The sequence below is a fragment of the Malania oleifera genome, chromosome 6, assembly GCF_029873635.1.
Source record: "Malania oleifera isolate guangnan ecotype guangnan chromosome 6, ASM2987363v1, whole genome shotgun sequence".
NCBI classification, from domain to species: Eukaryota; Viridiplantae; Streptophyta; class Magnoliopsida; order Santalales; family Ximeniaceae; genus Malania; species Malania oleifera.
In genome coordinates, this window is record NC_080422.1 from 25,784,924 (window position 1) to 25,803,568 (window position 18,645).

Consider the following 18,645-nt stretch of genomic DNA (forward strand, 5'->3'; position numbering starts at 1 on the left):
GAAGGATTTCTATATTGTAGGTATATACCCTTGAATATTGAGAGTAAATTTTTAATAATTCAATTGAAGGATACTAATAAGTTTTGCAAAAAATTAATATTATTTAAAATAATGACAGCCTAATCTAATAATTAAAAAAATACATATTATTCTTTTCCTAAAATTTAAAATTTACAAATGTAAAATATAAAATTAATATTTAAAACTCGCTAAACAAATTTGGATCATTTAAAATTCATGATTGAAATATACTTTTTATTTATATAAAATTCAAATATTGACGTAAATTTTATAATTAAAAAATTCAAACATAATTTTTTTTAAAAAAATAAGTCATTAAAATTTATAATTAAAATAAAATTTCCATTTATATAAAATATAAATATTGACGTAATATTTTATAATTAAAAATTCAAGCATAATTATTTTTATAACCCGCATACACGTCCTTAATAATTTCTCTCGGTCCATGGCCGTTGCAGACACGTGTCTCGCTCTCCTTGTTGCTTTTGGAACACGCGGCAACGTGGTTCGACCAAGCAGCTTCTTCCGTGGAAGTTGGTGACGTGGCGACCAATCGTGCCAGCAGCACCGTGTATCCTACGTTCTCCCACGTAACGCAATCCTTCCCGCCCCTTCTCCTCTTCTATCATCAACTATTCAACTATTCAACTTCTTCTTCTTCTTCTTCTTCTTCTGTGATGTCTAGGGTTTTTATTTGAGTCATTTCTGGTCTTGCGGGGTTCGCCTTCAATTCGCCGACTTCTCATTCTCAGAGCTTTGCTTTAAAGCAAATTCTTACTACTGTTTCTGTGAATTTGCTGTCAGTTCAAGCTTCTACGGTCCTCATCTTCACTCTCTCTTTACTGGTAAGCTCATAATTTATTCTTTATTTTCCCTGCGCAATTGCCTCCGTGCGGGTGTGTGTGTGTGTGCAAGCACCGCATAAACCCACTTCGGAGGACAAGCTAACCTTGTGAAAACATCTTTTTTTTGCTCAATCACTTGTTTATGCTTCGTTTGGCTTGCTGGAAACTGAGCAAGAAGTAAAGAAACAAAATTTTGCGTGAACCTTTTGGTTTTTTGGGATTAACAAACTCAAACTATCCACTTGACACAGTATAGTTCAACTAATCGGCTAATTCCTCGAAGTTTGAGACTTATATCTGGAAAATCAACACAAGGTTCGTTAATTTACAACATTCAAGAGACTTAACTCATTTTTTGGAGATTTTGATCTGCAAGCATCCAGCATAATTTTGGGGGAGTTGTTTTAACATGGTCAAAGGAAGGCTTTAGGTTTTCGTTTGAACCCTTTGTTAGCAATATTTTATCGTCCATGACATTCTCTAGGCGTCTTGGATATTCAGTATCAAGGATCGAACTTCAACATGAAGTAAGGGCTAAGGAGCCAAACTCCTATCTGCTCATCGAGAGGATTAGGTAACATTTGGTAGAATTAAGTGTTGAAGTTCTCAAGTTTGAATCAAGTTTCTGAATTAATGAACGAGTTCCGGGCTTGATTGAGCACTTGAATATGCTGATCTTTTTTATGACCTAACAAATAGGGGGGCAAAAGAAAGAGATGTCAAGAACAAGCAGAAAACTATCCAAATTAAACATGCCAAAATTATAAAAGTTAGAAGACATTTACTTCTCCTTTGGTTTGGTGAAAAGATGCAGATCCATCCCAAGGTTTCAAAATTTTCATAGACATCTCCCGAGTTTTGACTAGAAGATACAAACTTTTCCCAAGTCTTTTGAAAATCACATGGACCTCCCTTGAGATTTGGTAATAAGAAAGAACTTACCATTATCACAAAGACAAGTACATGAAGAGGGCTGAAGCAGTTTTAGAACTACAGCATTGTTTTGACAAACTTTAGAAGAAGTATGTGAGATTTTTGGAGTTTGAGGAGAGGTCTATGTCTTTTTGCCCAACTTCTGGGGAGGACAATGATTTTTGCCCAATTATAGATTACACTAATAGCAAGAAAAATTATAGAAAATGAAAAATTAACGAAAAATATAAATTGTAACAAAAATGCATCACAACTATAGCAATTGAGTGGCTTTATTAAATTAATGTTGTTCTTTGATTTATTAAATTAATGTTGTTCTTTGATTTATTAAATTAATGTTGTTCTTTCTTTTCTCTGTTTTTATGAATGAGAAGTTCGTGTTCTCCTTGATTGGATCTATTTCGCCTTGTTAGTTTCAATATCAAATAAATAAATAAATAATCTGCTGAAAATTAATGTATAAATGATATACAAATGAAGAAAATTCAAAGAGAGAGAGAGAGAGAGAGAGAGAGAGAGAGAGAGAGAGAGAGAAGGTTTGGTGCATTCACAAATCAGATTTTTACACAGGAAACTGAAGAAAATGAAGCTGTTCATGGTGTATCGGTTGTGAACCCATGATCCATATGTCATTGGCAGCATCTAGTTCTCTGATTCTCATTCAGTTGATAACTGAAGCCTGACTAAACAGATGTAATTTAGATGTGCTGGAATAAACAAATTCAAGTATGACCAGTTCACTTAGTGGCAGACCAATTCAAAGCCAGCCTCTATTTAAGGGAAAATATGCAAAAATAGAAAGCTCCTTAGCCATGGATAGATAGTGTTCTATATATTTGGATGACCAAACATCCCAAACACTTGAGTTTATGAGAAAGGGACTAGTACAGGCAAAAATGGCCTTCCATGCGCAAGCTCATTTGTCTCACATATATGGATAGTAAGCATGTGGCCAATTGGAACAGTGAAAAGGGGGTGCAGGAAAGAGAGTTGCCCCAACCAAATTTGAACTTAGGATCCTACCTCTAATACAATAATTGGTTGGTTGAAAAACTTTTCACATTCTAACATGCCAAACAGACCAGTTTCAATGGATCATCAGGTGGTTTATCATCCTGTTTTGCAGTTCCACTCCAATCAGGGTGATTTATTTTATTTTATTTTTGTACCAAGGTAAGAATACTTTTATTATCACCAAAAGGACACAATACAACCAAAAAATACTATGTTCAAACTCAGGAAAAACAATGTAATACATAGTATCAAACTAGAGGAAAACTATCAGAATAGCATCAAGAAAAACAGTCAGAAAAACATCTCAAATCTGCTTTCCTAGAAACTCTTTTTTTCACATCAAATATGGAGTTTGAGATAGCACCCTCAATTTTAGATTGAGCCTAATCATAGAGCATGCAATTTCTAATTTTCTAAGTTCTGTGAACAACAGAAACTCACAGTTTGTTGATTTGATCAGCAGGAACATTACTCAAAGAGGCAAACCAAAATATTTTTCACCCCAGATTACAGAAGGTCCCTATGAAAATTTGCTTAGTAACATGACGATGTAGAAAATATGATTCGTAGTCTAAATTCTGAATTACACAGCTTACAAGTCATGTCAGAGATTTTTACCCATGAAACAAGTCTATCGAGTGATCAATCTATTTTTATAGCAAGCCAAGCAATTAAGACTGTTTATGAAGGCAAAATTTTGACCAAATGACTGCAGACCAGTTTACCAGACCTTTTTTGCTTCTTATGGAATTCCAAGCTGAGAAGGAGAACTTTACTGATGGAGTAAGCTTCAAGAACAGACAGCCTTCTCAGAGCAGGAGTAAATTTAACAGAATTTTTTATTTGGCAGACATTAGCAGACAGCCTTCTTGGCCACATCCTGCAATTATTAGTATGTATGTCGGCAATTTTGGCATTTAGTGGACTACCAATTTCAACCAGCTGATGAACACCATAGTTATCATTAAGAGGATTGTGAAGGTTCCAGTTGTCTAAGGATTTTCCTCCATGTAGAAGTGCAGCTCGAAGATGCCTTTACTGCCAAAATACTTCTTCCTTTGAGCCTGTAAGTGTGAATCCAGATAACCCATAAAAATGATTTTTTAAGTACAATTGTGGAAGAGTAATTTAGTAACAGCTGTACCTCTCCATTCAGTTAACTGACCTATGCCACCTTCATCGATAAGCTTACACACATCCTTCCATTTGATTTTACTACAATTTGTTTTAGGCATTACCCTTTCAGAAACTAGATTTGAATTTCTTTCCAACTTTTTTTTACCACTGATTTGGATGGGTAGAAACAGATAAGTTGACCAACAACCCTGTATACTCTGAAGAATGGACTTTATAAGTTGCAGCCTCCCTCATACATAAGGAATTGTGGGGTCCAATTATATATCATTAGTGTTCTGGATGTTTGTTTTGCCATAGCCTTAAATAATGATCACCATTCTGATGTAATTTCCACATCTCACTCGTTAGTGTTCAGGATGTTTGCTTTGCATAGCCTTAATAATGACATGGAATTGATTATTTATTGGTGGTCTCACTTTTATAGTTTCAGTTGAAGAATGGCTGAGCAAACAGGAGCATCTCCTCCAGCTGCTTCTTTTGAGTATGAACTGTTTGAAGGAGATCCTGACCATCTCAGGACTGTTGTGGCTACATCAACTCAGATTAGCCCCTGGATTGAGCCTGCATCATTGAAACTTAAGCACAGAATAGGGAGAGGCTCCTTTGGTGATGTTTGGTTGGCAACTCATCATCAGTCATCTGATGATTATGATGAGTATCATGAAATAGCTGTTAAGATGTTGCAGCCAATGAAGGAGAATCACATGCAAGCTTTTTTGGATAAGTTGGACAGCTTATTTTTAAAGCTCCGAGAACTCCAAGGTGTCTGCTGGTTGCATGGGGTCTCAATTAAAAGTGGAAAGGTGACTTGCTGGGTTCTTTTGGTACTTCTGGTGTTTTTATGATTCTGTATAGGCAATATATGTCTTGATTTCTCTGTTCTACTTTTTTACATACTCTTCCACCATATTACCAGATTAGTTCACTATGTGAGGTCTTGGCAGGTCTGCATTGCTATGAAAATCTATGAGGGATCATTGGGTGATCATATGGCTCATCTCAAAGGAGGGAAGCTTCCACTGCCTGATGTTTTAAGGTGGTGTGATTGGGGGTGTATGTCTTCTTTCCGAAGCATAAATTTGTATTGGTGGAACAGGATATTTCTCAGATAATGCTAATCCTTACAGGTATGGGATCCAATTGGCAAAAGGAATTCTGGAGTTGCACTCAATAGGTGTCCTGGTGCTGAATCTCAAGCCTTCTAATTTCCTTCTGAATGAACATGACCAAGCAATCCTTGGAGAGTTTGGAGTTCCATATCTTTTTCTGGGGATTCCATTACCCGATTTAGACATGGTTGTGAGACTTGGAACCCCAAATTACATGGCTCCAGAACAATGGGAACCAGAAGTAAGAGGTCCAATATCCTTTGAGACAGATACATGGGGATTTGGTTGCAGCATTGTGGAGATGTTAACTGGCATTCAGCCTTGGTTTGGAAGATCAATTGAAGAAATGTACCAGTCAGTTGTAATAAAGCAGGAGAAGCCAGATGTCCCAAGCGGATTGCCTCCTGCTGTTGAGAACGTTCTTAATGGTTGCTTTGAATATGACTTGCGAAATCGACCCTTATTAGCAGATTTCTTGCAAGCTTTTGAAAGGTTTGTCATTTCTTTATTAAGTTTATTCAATTGCGATTCATAGAAAGTGGCAAAGGCATTAGCCTAATTACTGGCAAAATATTTTTCTCTTGGACCAGTAGACCCTTGCAAACCTTTGTCTTCGTGATTGGGACATGCTTTTTGAGCCAGCTGACCTTACTATGTGCATGGCCAAAATTGAATATTACCTTAATGTTGCAATGCTGCTCTTAGAATAATAAGCCGGAAAGAGAACAGAAGTCTTCTTCTACTTTTCCTCTATCCTCACTCTATGTGTGTGTGCAAGTGTGTGTGTGTACTGATAATTTGAGATTGACTTGCAGCTCGCAGAGTGCTGTTTACAGTGATGGGGGATGGATTGGCCTAGGAAGTATAACAGTTACAGGAAGAGTAAATAGCAGGGGCTATACTGCATGGTTCCTTGCTAAGGATCACCTCCAAGTAGGTGACACTGTTCGTTCAAGAAAGCCCTTAAATGCATGCATACCAGAAACCATGGATGTCCTGGAAGGGACTGTTGTTGGTTTGGAGAGTGACACCGATCGTGATGGTTTTGTTCTGGTGAGAATCCATGGAATGGGGAACCCTCTAAGAGTACAAGTAACAACTCTTGAGAGGGTTACATGTGGCTTGGCTGTGGGGGACTGGGTATACTTGGAGGAGGAAAACACCAAACACTCATCTGTGGGTGTCCTACATTCTGTGCAGCGTGATGGAAGCGTAACTGTTGGATTTATAGGGTTACAAACTCTCTGGAGAGGATTTTCTTCTGAGCTTAAAATGTATGAACCTCTTTTTGTGGGACAGTTTGTGAGGTTAAAGGCAAATGTCTCTACTCCTCGGTTTGAGTGGCCTCACAGAAGGGGAGGGTCATGGGCCACTGGAAGGATTTCTCAAATACTTCCAAATGGGTGTCTTATTGTGAAGTTTCCTGGGAGACTTGTTTTCAGAGATGAACCCAACTGCTTCTTGGCTGATCCAGCTGAAGTCGAACTAGTATCTTTCGATACTTGCACTGGGGTGGTGGAGAAATACCAACATATTGAGGACTTTCACTGGGCTGTGAGACCACTTGTAATAGCAGTTGGTGTCATTACAGCCATGAAATTCGGCTTCTTTGTTGGGCGAAATGTAAGCGCAAAACTGAAGCCTCAGAGAATTCTTACGCGTGGTGATGACCATTATCAAGATGGCCAGGCCGGTGGTAATCAGGCATGGCTTCCACCGCCAGTTGCAAATATCCTTTTCAGAGAAGGTGCTTCCACTGCTGCTGCTGCTAGGTAACTGGTCACTTTCAATTTGGCCATTGTAAGTAAGTTCTCTTAAGAACCACAGATCCAAAATAGCAATGAACTACAAGACTCATCTATACCCAAATACACTTGTAAACCTTGCTTGTATTGAGCTGAACCAGAACCACCATGAAGTAGGCATCTAATGCTGAAATGGATCATGGTAAGCTGTGTATAATTATCAGACAATGGTGTACATATTTTACGGACATAGGAACTGTTTTATTGAAGTTGTATGTTTCCTTGTAGCCACATTTCTTGAAAATTGCTTTGTTGTAGAAACTGTTTGTCCCATTTGGGAGCATGAAAGTGGGGACATTGATTATTGAAGACGTGTTGCTGCATTTGGGTGATTGGTTTCTGAGCATTAAATAAATAGGTATGGTAGATGATTTGCTGTGTTTGGTTGGGAGCATCAAATAAATAGGTGAAAAACTGCATATTATGGATTTTGGGTTTTGAATTCGGATTTGGATAAATTTAAATATAATTTTTTATTATATTTTGTTCAAATTCACACAAATTATAAATTAATGTCTCTTACAAACATAGAGTTAGAAGACTTTCACATCTACTCCGTTTTTTCTTAAGAAAATTGTGTTGTCTAAATAATGTGACTCCACGCTGTTGCAGTGAAACTTCTAGCTAATGCCGATATGGCGTGTATTGGATTAAAAATTCTTCTACTGTTTTCTTCTTTCTATTGGCAAGCAAACAAGGTAAAATAAAAGATTATTCCCAAAATTTTCTTTGAGCAAATTGTCAGCAGCCACAGCCTACGCACTGAGCAGCTCATTTTTGAGTTACCAAATTTTCCCTAATTGTAGTTTTTTAATGTTTAAAAGTATGAATTTTAAATTTTGAATTTGAATTTAAATTTGAATTTGAATTTTTGTGAATTAAAATAAAATTTAGTATAATTTTTATTATATAACATGGAAGCTGAGTAAATTTTGAACCTTTTGAATTCAATGCATGCTAAAATAGAACCTATGCTAAAGTTTATTTAAGTTTAATTATTAATTTGAGGTTCCAATTTATACTCTCAAGCTCGTATTTTTTCACTCTAAATCTTTTATTTTTTTTAGTGAGAAATTGTTTATTTAATCGATGGAAAGAGATTTGAAGTCCAAACCCGACACGTTAACATTGGTAATAGGGTACTTTCATTTTAGGCTTTTTTTTTTTTTTTTTTTTGATTAGTTAATGGTAAATAGTATTGATTAAAATGGATATGTACAATATACATTGGGCATATCTAGGCAAGGGGAAGTCAAGCTCCTAATCAGAAGATCAAATCAAAACCAGATAATAGCTAGATACATATCAACCTGGGCATATCCAGGGTCCAAGAGGCCAAATGAAACAGAACAATCAAAAGTAAAAACAAGCATTACAAAACTCAATCAAAGGAGTACAATCCAAAATTTATCATAAATGACTATAAATGTGACTCTGAATCACCTTAAACAGTTTTGATTTGTTTTCAAATTTTCTTTTGTTCCTAAAATGTCAGAAAGTATACAGTAACAGCCAAGCAAATCTAAACCCAAAATAAGAAATACAAGTTATTAGACATAACTTTATATTTGCTAAATATTAACACTTAGAAATCATATGTAAGATCTAAATTTTAAATTATTACTAAATAGTAGCAATTTGAAATACTCGTTTGTGGTCACAAAATTTACATATAAACAATATATAGTATAAAATGATATTAAATTTTATTTAATTAATATAAATTCAAGTTCAAAGTTAAAATTTTCTCTCAAATACAAAATGTTTGGAAAAAAATAATTCATCTCATCATGCATTTGTATGGGCTTCATTAGGGCCACCAAATGGATTGGACTTGGGCCCATGAGTGCCTGACTGGGCCTATCATTAAACATAGTTTAATGTAAGGGGGAGCATGTAGGCTTTGCAATAGGACTGAGTGGAACGGGCTCAGTCTTCTTCACATTCAGTTCATTTATTAACTGACCACTTAACAAGTCTAAACGAGTCAAGACTCATCTCGTTAACATTTTAATTATATATTAATAATTTTTAAAATTAAATATAAAATAACTCATTGATAGAAACAAACAAATGATACAATTCATTTTAAACACAAGTTTAATATTTTGAAGGGCAAAAAGACATTCATCTCCTCTAAAGTTTTAAAAATTCTATGAAACTCTCCTAAAGTTTCAAAAATATTACAACCTCCATTAAGGTTTGTCATAACAAACTCAAAATACTTATCTTTTTGTAAAATACAAGAAATGTTTATATCTTTTTGACAAACCTTAACAGAGATCCTTTGAATTTTTAAAACTTCAGGAAAGGTAGGTGTAGAGGCCTGTAAAATGATGATGATAATAATAATAATAATAATAATAATAAGTACGAAAAAAGGAGAGTGCAAGGCCAAATCGTCGACGGTTTTGGTGGAGCTCAGAAAATCGTCGACGGTTTTAGTTACCAAGGCTCAGTAAAAGGTAAAATGGTAAAAATGATTTGGTTAAAAGGTCAAACCGTCGACGGTTTCCCCAGTACCAGGAGCATATAAAAAGGCTTTTAAGTCATTTTATTTGTAAAAAAATCAAAACACTCTCTCTCTCCTAGGCTACGAAACCCTCTCCCTGTCTCTTTGATTTCTCATTCGATTTTAGCCCAAATCGAAAAATAAATGACATTTCGAGATCCCGGCGATGATTCTCCGCAATTTAATCAGAGTTGTTTCATAGTTCAGGCATTCCAGACACCACTCCAAAATTAGGGTAAATAAGATGTTTTAAAGTTTAATTAGCCATCGGGAGTATGTGGGCTTAGGAATGTTAAAAAGGTTGTTATTATGGGGTTAAGTTGATTAAATTAGGGTTTATGGATAAAGAGTTTTGTGTGTATGCCGTAAGCACGATTTTAGGATCCCTGCATGCAATTCTCCAAGAATCAAGTAAGGGGATAGATTATGTCAAGTATCTTTTAGAAAGTTTACCGATTAAAATGCAATATTTGTTTACAGAAATTATACCTATGATTTTTCTAGAAATTCAGCCATTTAAAAATACATTCATGAATTAATGCATATTTTTGGCAAAACAGGCATTTTGAGTTGAGTAAAGTCTAGAAACAGATTTAATACTATTTTTCAGCGAAACATATTTTCCCATGCAGATAGTATATTTTAGAATAATACTCAAACTGTGTGGCCTGAATGTGAATATTATATGGAATAGATAAGCACGTCAGAATATTTTATGCTTAAACAAAACATGTGCAGCTAGGTAATGATTTTCAAAAAATGTTATAAACCTTACAAAAATTATGATATTATTCAGTATAATATGACAGATCAGCCGGCCTAATGCCGTGATAATTTAGTTTCAACCGGCCTAGTGTCGTGATAGATCAATCGGCCTAGTGTCGTGATAGTTTAGTTTCATCCTGCTTTATGTCGTGATTAGATATTTATGACAGTATTTAGAAATTATGATATGACATATTTTATGCAAAAATATGAAAATAAGATATGTTACAGTTATATTATATGAAATGTACTATGTGACAACCCGAATAATAATGGGATTTAGATAATAAAGAGGAAGGGAAATGAAACCAGTAACAGAAGGAGGAAGTCAACTTCGTCGACGAAGGCTTAAGGGAATTCGTCGACGAAGACTAAATTTCGTCGATGAAGAAATACCGAGAGGTGTTTTGAGCCAAATGAATTTCGTCGACGAGGACTGAATTTTGTCGACGAAATTAATGAAGGATTCGTTTACGAATGACGTGGCTCATCGACGAATCTAGTTCTATAAATAGAAAAATCTGGATTTTGTTACTTCACAACTAAGCAAGCTTATTATCTCTCTCTCTCTCCCCTTCGGCCCTCTCTCTCTCTCTCTCTCTCTCTCTCTCTCTCACATCATTTTTGGGTCATATTTACGCTGGATCGACAATCCGAAGTCACCCCGATGCTTTTGGGGAAGTTCTCTCCAAATCTGCCGGAGTGAATCATTGGTGAAAGTAAGTTGGAAATCATCCCTAAGTTAAGATAAGTTTTTTTAAGCCAAATTTGATCTTACGACAGTTATAGGAAGTGATATACACGTAGAAATATTGAAATTTAATATTGAAAGTTTTCAGTTTCAGGGTATTGACCAGGAAATCCTACGGGGGTTAGGTTAGGATATTTTAGGGGCTTTCTCAGTAGTCAGGTAAGGGAATAAACTAAAGCAGTTACTTTCTTACAAATTATTGTTATTTATGAGAAAAGTTATGTTCAGGAAAAGCATATATTTTATCTGTATATTACGAAGGAAATGTACGTTTGAGAAAAATACTGTTATTATGTTGAAATGTATATATATGTATGAGATGCCAAAAACTATGATTTTAGAATACAATGCATGGATTTTATACAGCAAATGTGTGGCATGAATATTATTTTACGTGAAAAAAATATTATGATATGATAATGCTACAAATGCAGCATGATTTGAGAAGTTATGAAAGTATACAGTACATTATGATTCTGACAAATATATGATTGAATGATTATTTTCAGAATGACGTATATATGTATGATACCAGCGCAAGGTCGTGTGCATGTATGATTTCGACGTAAGGCCGTTTGTATGTATGATTTCAGTGTAAGGCTGTATTTATGTATGATTTAGGCACAAGGCCATATTTATGAAATGTTCGGCACAAGGCTATAATTATGAAAGATACTATATTATCATGTACTATATGTTATCAGAACCCGAATGTTAGTTTAGTTAAGTTTCAGGAGCTCGGTACCATAGCTAGTTATAGATCAGATATCTATGTTCAGACTTGTGCTAACCACCGCATGAGGGGGTGGGAGATGGATAGTCGGTGTGGCTTTCAGTGTAGAGTTATAGACGTCCACTTGGTAGTCCGGACTAGAGTGCGGCGGACCCATTGTACTTATAGACATATTTGACTCGGCAATGGTCAGCCAGCCATTATCAGGTCCCGCCTTCGAGCTGCACAACCCGTCATGGGAGGTAATACATGACATTAACTAGCTATTCATCCTGGGTATATTTTCAGTATTACAGTTATAGAAGATGTTTTATATACGTTATGAGTTATTAGCAAATATGAAAATGTATGATTATTCAGTATGATATGATGAATGTTTTCCGATTTATGAAATGTACTATATATGTATAAATGCATTAAATGTTCATGTTGTCACACAACTGTATTTAGTTTATTTTCCCTTACTGAGATGTGTCTCACCCCCAACATTAATTAATTTTTTAGGAAACCCTAAGTGACCGACGGGTCATAGTCGCCGTTGAGTTAGGGATATTATCCCATTAGGAGGGTAAGATTTTGTACTAGGGTCAAAATTATTTTGTGTTTGATCCTAGAGTTATTTTGATGTTTTATGAGAATGTATATAAATACAGTTACATGATGTTGTAGTAAACTGTGGTGTTATACTTTATGGATGGATGATTTAGATTTTATACTTGTTGCTGCTTAGGTTTCCACTGTGATTGACAGGTGTCCCCGTTACCCACGGGTTTGGGTCGACTTTTCCATTTATTATGTTACATTTCATATTAAGAAATTGAGGTCATTACATACTATATGTATCAGAACCCTGATGGACTAGGTATATTCAGAGCACGGTACTGTAGTTAGCTAGCAAGATTTGAAAAGTGTTGCGGACAGCAGGATGAGTTCAGACCAAGCTAGGTGTACAGATCAGTCAATGCAACCACACTGCTTAGATAAAGTGTTGGTATTGGATAGTCGATTAGCCCGTGAAGTGTTGCAGAGAGCAGGATACCCCTTGGGTTCGGCCTGCGAAGTGTTGCGGAGAGCAAAATGGGTCCGGACCTGGCTGGGTAGGCAATCATACTTATAGACTTTATGTTTAACTTATCATGGTAGGTTAGACACTGTTAAGTCCAGCCTACAGGTCGCACAATCCAGTCATGTGGGGTTATTACATGACGAGATTTATGAATGCCCCAAGGAAAATTTTTATGTATGTATATATATCAGACGATTTATGTACATAGAGGAATCTATTATGATAAAGTATGTTTATGAAGAAAAGCATGTATGTTGCTAAATATATATGTATATATATGAGTATAGATTTACATGATTTACCAGTTAATTATTTAAAGGTTATAAGTTATACTACACCATAACTCATGTTGCCGCACACTAACAATAATCTATCCTGTCTTACTGAGAGGTGTCTCACCTTTATAATGCATTTCAGGAGATCCAGGGAGCCGATCTTAGAAAGCTCCAGGCAGGATTAGTTAGTGGGGTTTGAAGATAGTGCCGGTAAGACACTAGTATGTATATGTATATGGATACGTTGGGTATTACTTTTGGCTGTAGTATTATTCTGGTTTTGGGGAGACATGTGTGTATATGATATGATGATTTTAGAACTATGATATTGTATACGGAATTTATGTGTAAGTTTCCACTGCATGTTTTATTTGAAATATGGACATGTCAGTTCGGTGCCCAATTGGGATTTGGGATATTATAGCATGGCATCAGAGTTTAATATGTGAAAAAAATAAATACAGCAGAATTTTCAGGTCATCACAGTAGGTCTCTACCTTTTTGACAAACTTCAAAGAAAGTCAGCGTCTATTACCCTATTTTAAATTGTGATTTATTATCTTATGTCATTAAAAAATTTTAAAAAATAAATGAAAATATGTGATTAGTGACGATTAAAGAGAATATATATATATGCTAAAAATGAACTCTACATCAAATATAAAAATTTACAAGTATCAAAACAAGCAAATAGATTATTTCTCAAAATAAGCAAATAGACAAGTATGTATACTAAAAGTTTATAATTTTTCTTTATTAATCAAATCTTAAACTTACTAAGCAAGCCTACTATTTGAATTTTGTGAACAATTCAAATTGTGAGGCAGTTAAACAAGTTTTAACTCACGAGGTTAGTGAACAAACTATTAGGTCGAACTTGAGTCATTTAGTTTTCGAGTTCAAAATTTAAGATCCAGCTTTAATCATTTATATCTTAAAGAAAAAAATTTGAACGGCCTACTATCAAGCCCAACACCGAATTGTTTGGCTTGACTCATTTCCAACAATTCTTGAACTGTCAACAGCCCAAGGCTCACACTTCAATTCTCAGAAAAAAAAAATGGGCCAACCTCTCTGGGCCTAATTTGAATTACCAAAACAACCCTTTAGTTCCATCCTTCCATCTCTCCCTCGTGTATATTCTCCAGTCCACCTCTGTTCACAGCTCTCTTTCTACTTCCCCACAACAAAAACAGAACGAGAAACTGCAAGAAAACAGAGGGAACCAAAAAAAAAAAAACCAAGAAGAGAAATGAAGAGGGCATCATCTCTACCTCTCATGTAAGCTCCACCTCATCATCATCATCATCATCATCATCATCTTCATCTTCATCTTCTTCTTCTTCTTCTTCTTCTTAACATGAATTAATATTTTTCCGTTTGGTTCCTGAGAAGACAAGGAAAAGAAGAGAAACTGAGTTAGACCCATTTGATGTTTTCACCCTTAAATAGAATTCTCTCTTCTTTTCCAACGTTTCTTTCTTTATTCTCCCGTTTCTTGCTAACCAACCAGTTAGCTTCCTCGCGCAGGAAATACTTTGAGAAGGACGACCATGAAGAAGAAAGAGATGTAAGCGAGGGAATTACAGAGAAAGAAGCTGTAGAAGGAGAAGAAGGCATCGATGATGAAACGAATGACGTAACAGAGAGACTCCAGTGCATGGTCCTACACAAGAAAGATCCATCAAAACGAGGTAATTTCCCAGAAATTCCAGAAACTTTTCGTTCTCTGTCTTTCTGTTCGCGTGAAAATTTCATTAAATTACATCGTGAGAATACGGTTTCTAGAAAATGCAGAGAGTGTATCATTCTTTTCTTGACAGTGTATGTGTATGTTTGTTAGGTGAAGAATTTTCTTGGGAAAATTATGGTCTGTGGAGGCAAGAGCTGAAGAACAGAGCTGCGAGGCTGGAGAAACAGCTCAAGGCAAGATGGGCTTTGGAGGACCTCATCGAAGAACAATTGGACCGATACCACGCCCACTACTACCGGTCCATGGTCCCGGCCCGGCCCAAGGACGTGGCCCAACTCCTCATGCCCAAATGGGCTCCGCCCCAGGAGCTCGCCTCCCTGGCCTGGTTTGGTGACTGGCGGCCGTCTGCCATTCTGGACCTTCTCCGCGCTCTGGCCCGCTCCTCTTCATCCCTCTCGAGCTCGGGCGGAGCAGGAGCCGAGCGCCTCCTCTCGCAGCTGAGACACGAGGTGGGCATCGAGGAGAAGGTACTGGACGAGGCAATGGCGGAGATCCAAGCCACCTGTGTCCTCCACCTCCCATTCGGCCCAAAGGGCCGGAACCGCCCCTCGGGCAACCCAGCATTGGGGTGGGTGCAGTCTGAGTTCAAGAAGATCGAGCGGGTCGTGGCCAAGGCCCAGAAACTTAGGTCCAACTCACCCGGCCCATATGATTGTTAACTAACATTGTAACTGTAATAACTAGGTGAAGTTATTGACAACAGGTTCAAGGCACTGGAAACGGTGGTGAACAAGGTGTTGAGCCAGACCGAGGCGGCGGAGTTCTTGGTGGCGTTTGCGGGAATCCAAGACATGATTCACCAGTTCGCGCTGAACCAGAGGCTTCGAAAAGGTCCGGTTTCGGTGCGGATGAAGGCCATCGGATCTTGCTGAAACCGACATGCCCAAAGAGAGAGGAGATGGATGAATCAACCAAGGTAGTTTTTACGAATTCCACCATGTTAGCAATTTCCTTACTCACGGAGTTGCAGGATGATGTATGCATGGCTGTTGTTTTGTCCAAATTTCGAAATTGTATGATGCGATGATCGGAAACTATTTTTTTGTGAGAAAACATTTTGTTTGGGAGAATAATTTCATTTAGATTTATATGGGTTTGATCAAAGATGTAATATATTTTTTTTTCAAAATAATTTTATATTACATCTTAACCAAATTCAATACAATTCTAAATCTATAAGCATATTTATTTCGAGTTTTGAATTTATATAAAATTTAATATTACTTTACACTATCTTTTGTCAAAATTTACACAAAATCAAATCTAAGACTAGAAATGCAAGCTTTCAAAGTTATGATAGCAAAATGCATCAAAACCCGATGGGTGACAATTTAAAATGGATTCGAATTTTAGGCAATTCGGAACCGACCTGATTATAAACGGATCAACCCGAGTTCGAGTCGGGTCACCCGTTTATTTGTTCCACCTTACACATGAAACCCTATCCCCAAATTCCCATTCCCTTATCCCCGTATGCGGTATGCCGTATGCGTATCCCGCTGGTCGTATCCCTTCCCCATAAAACATGCTCCCAAGCTGCTGGCCCCCAAGGTTTGCTGTCCCAAGAGAGCTAGTCCCTATGTCAGTTTGCCTATAAATAAGGGCTAGAGAATGATTTGTGAGTGATTTTGGTGGAGAACATCTAGAGAGTGGAGAGAACTTTTGGGTGATAGAAAGAATAGAGGTTCTTTTTGGAAAGCAAGTAGAGAGTGTTCAGAGAGAGCAAAGAGGAATCAAGAAGAGAAGTTAGGGAAAGGAACCATTCAAAGTGAAGCTTGGCAGCTAGAGAAACCATTTACAGACACAGGCAGTGAAGAAGAAGTAAAGGCAGGAGAGGAAGGATCTAAGAGATAAGTAACATAATTCTCTCTCATTGTGACAAGTGCATAGGTTGTCTTGATTGCGTGATTTGGCTAAACGTTGTAGAAGGAATGGAAATTAGGGTTTGCTGCGTCATTAAAGAAAATTTGTGATTGAATCTAATGACAATATTCTTGAAATGAAAAATGCAATTTGAAAAATGAACTTGATTTTAATAGAAAAATGATTCTTGGATACTGCGTGAGCATTTAATAAACCCAAAATCCCAAAATTAGAACAAATAAAACGGCAATCCAACCAATTTTTCCAAATCCCCAACCAAAACTCAAAATTAGTACCAAAACCTCCAAATTATAACCTCGCTTTCAATCTCTCAAAAACCAAAATTTGACCCCAAAATACCCCAAACCAAATCCCGAAAATTCTACCCAAAATACCCAATCTGACCTGAATACCCAAGTAAAAGTTACCCAAGTACCCAAGTCGGCCTTACCAGTGAGCTGGACTTGAGTCAACCCTACTTGAATATTCGGGTCAACTTGACCTGAGGACCCGAGTTAACCTAATCCTTCCTGCCCCAAGGTAAACCTAAAACCTAAACCCAAATCCCACTCAAATTGGGCTTAACCCTATGACCAACCTAAACCAAGCCTAAAACCTAAACTAGCCCAAATCCAAGTCCAACCCAAATCTTAAAACCAAGCCCAACTTTAACTAAAATTACCTAAGCCCAAAACCTCCTAGCCTAGCCCCCACAAAACCCAAAGCCCATTCTAAATTAGAACCAAACCCAACTTGACTAAAGCCCAACAAGCACAAGCCAAGCCTAAACCTAATAGCCCAAAGCCCAACTGAACTAAACCAAGCCTAACTCGCAACCTAGTTTAGACCCAACCAAACTTAGTCCAATCTACCTAGACCCAAATTAAACCATAAACCTAACCAAAGCCCAAATCAAACCCTAGCCTAACCCAAGCCCAAGCCCAAACGTAACCCAAGCCTCGACCTAATGCTAACCCTAGGTCAAAGTGACCTGAACCTTAGACCCCCTCTTTGGTTCACGAGAAAATGAGGAAAAATGCAAGAAAAAGGGAGAGAAATTGAAATAAAATAAAATAAAGAGTAAGAGATCGGAGTTTACCTTGAATCTGGTTGTGAGCCAGAAAGAGGTTGTAGAGAACTCAAAACTCTTTGCACCTATGCCATTTGATCAAAAGCTACAAAAGAGAGTGAGACCAGGAGGGTTAGAGAGAAATAGAGAATAGATGACAAGTGACTCACTTCTAAAAATGAGTAGCACTATGGTTATCTCAAGCATAGGAGTTACGTCGTGTAATAATTAGCTCAAACAGGCCAAATTGTCTTCTCAGAGAATGCAGATTAGTTTTAAACTAGCGCGAAATAAGAAAAGAAAATAAGAAAACAATTTTACTGAGCATGGTTCAGATTCGAAATCTTTGGAGTTTTGAAATATTTGTGTCGGAATTGAAACAAACAACATCTAAACTATGAACTTGACACGCACAAAATCAATCGACAACTCACTAAATTAACATTCAAATAATAAATCAAAGCAAAGACCTCTATTAACTTAAACAAATATTTAATTTCAACACACTAATGAACACACTAATAATAGACGAATCATTCAGTTTCGACACTAACTTTAAATGAAAACGACTAAACTCTCAATAAAAATAATTCTAGCAAAATTACTAAACTTAAACAAGCATTAAAGTAACGTTAAAGTAAAGAACTATAATGCAATAAACAAACACACTAATTATTTTAAACCTAAAAAAAAATCTCAAACATTAACGTTAAGTGAAGACGTACTAATCTCAACAATGAAATTAACTGAACTAAACAATTCTCACACTAATTAACTTAAACAAAGCTCATATCCCAACATCAACCTCACATGAAGACAATAACCTAATCAATAATGTGAACAAAAATTAAAATCAATCCAACAATAAATTTGAACAAAAACAAACTCACATTTTAACTACTTAAACGGAAAACAACATACTAAAACACAATAATAATTAAAAGTTTCAAATAAACTGAAATTAAAAATAGATATAACCCAACAAGATAAT

The 18,645-nt window shown here is 36.5% G+C and overlaps 2 protein-coding genes across 2 annotated transcripts; both read left to right on the forward strand.

Annotated features, from left to right (window-relative positions):
• Positions 1-579: 579 nt before the first annotated feature.
• Positions 580-7,094, forward strand: LOC131158032 (E3 ubiquitin-protein ligase KEG-like). Its single transcript, XM_058112582.1, has 5 exons — positions 580-869; positions 4,378-4,756; positions 4,898-4,989; positions 5,081-5,554; positions 5,878-7,094. The coding sequence occupies exons 2-5, from the start codon at positions 4,391-4,393 to the stop codon at positions 6,836-6,838; spliced, it is 1,893 nt and encodes a 630-aa protein (XP_057968565.1). The 5' UTR covers positions 580-869; positions 4,378-4,390; the 3' UTR covers positions 6,839-7,094.
• LOC131158515 (uncharacterized) lies at positions 7,000-15,916 on the forward strand. Its single transcript, XM_058113384.1, has 5 exons — positions 7,000-7,009; positions 7,480-7,565; positions 14,483-14,708; positions 14,813-15,350; positions 15,426-15,916. Exons 1-5 carry the CDS (start codon positions 7,000-7,002, stop codon positions 15,592-15,594), a joined length of 1,029 nt encoding a protein of 342 aa, XP_057969367.1. The 3' UTR covers positions 15,595-15,916.
• The last annotated feature ends 2,729 nt before the right edge of the window (positions 15,917-18,645 follow it).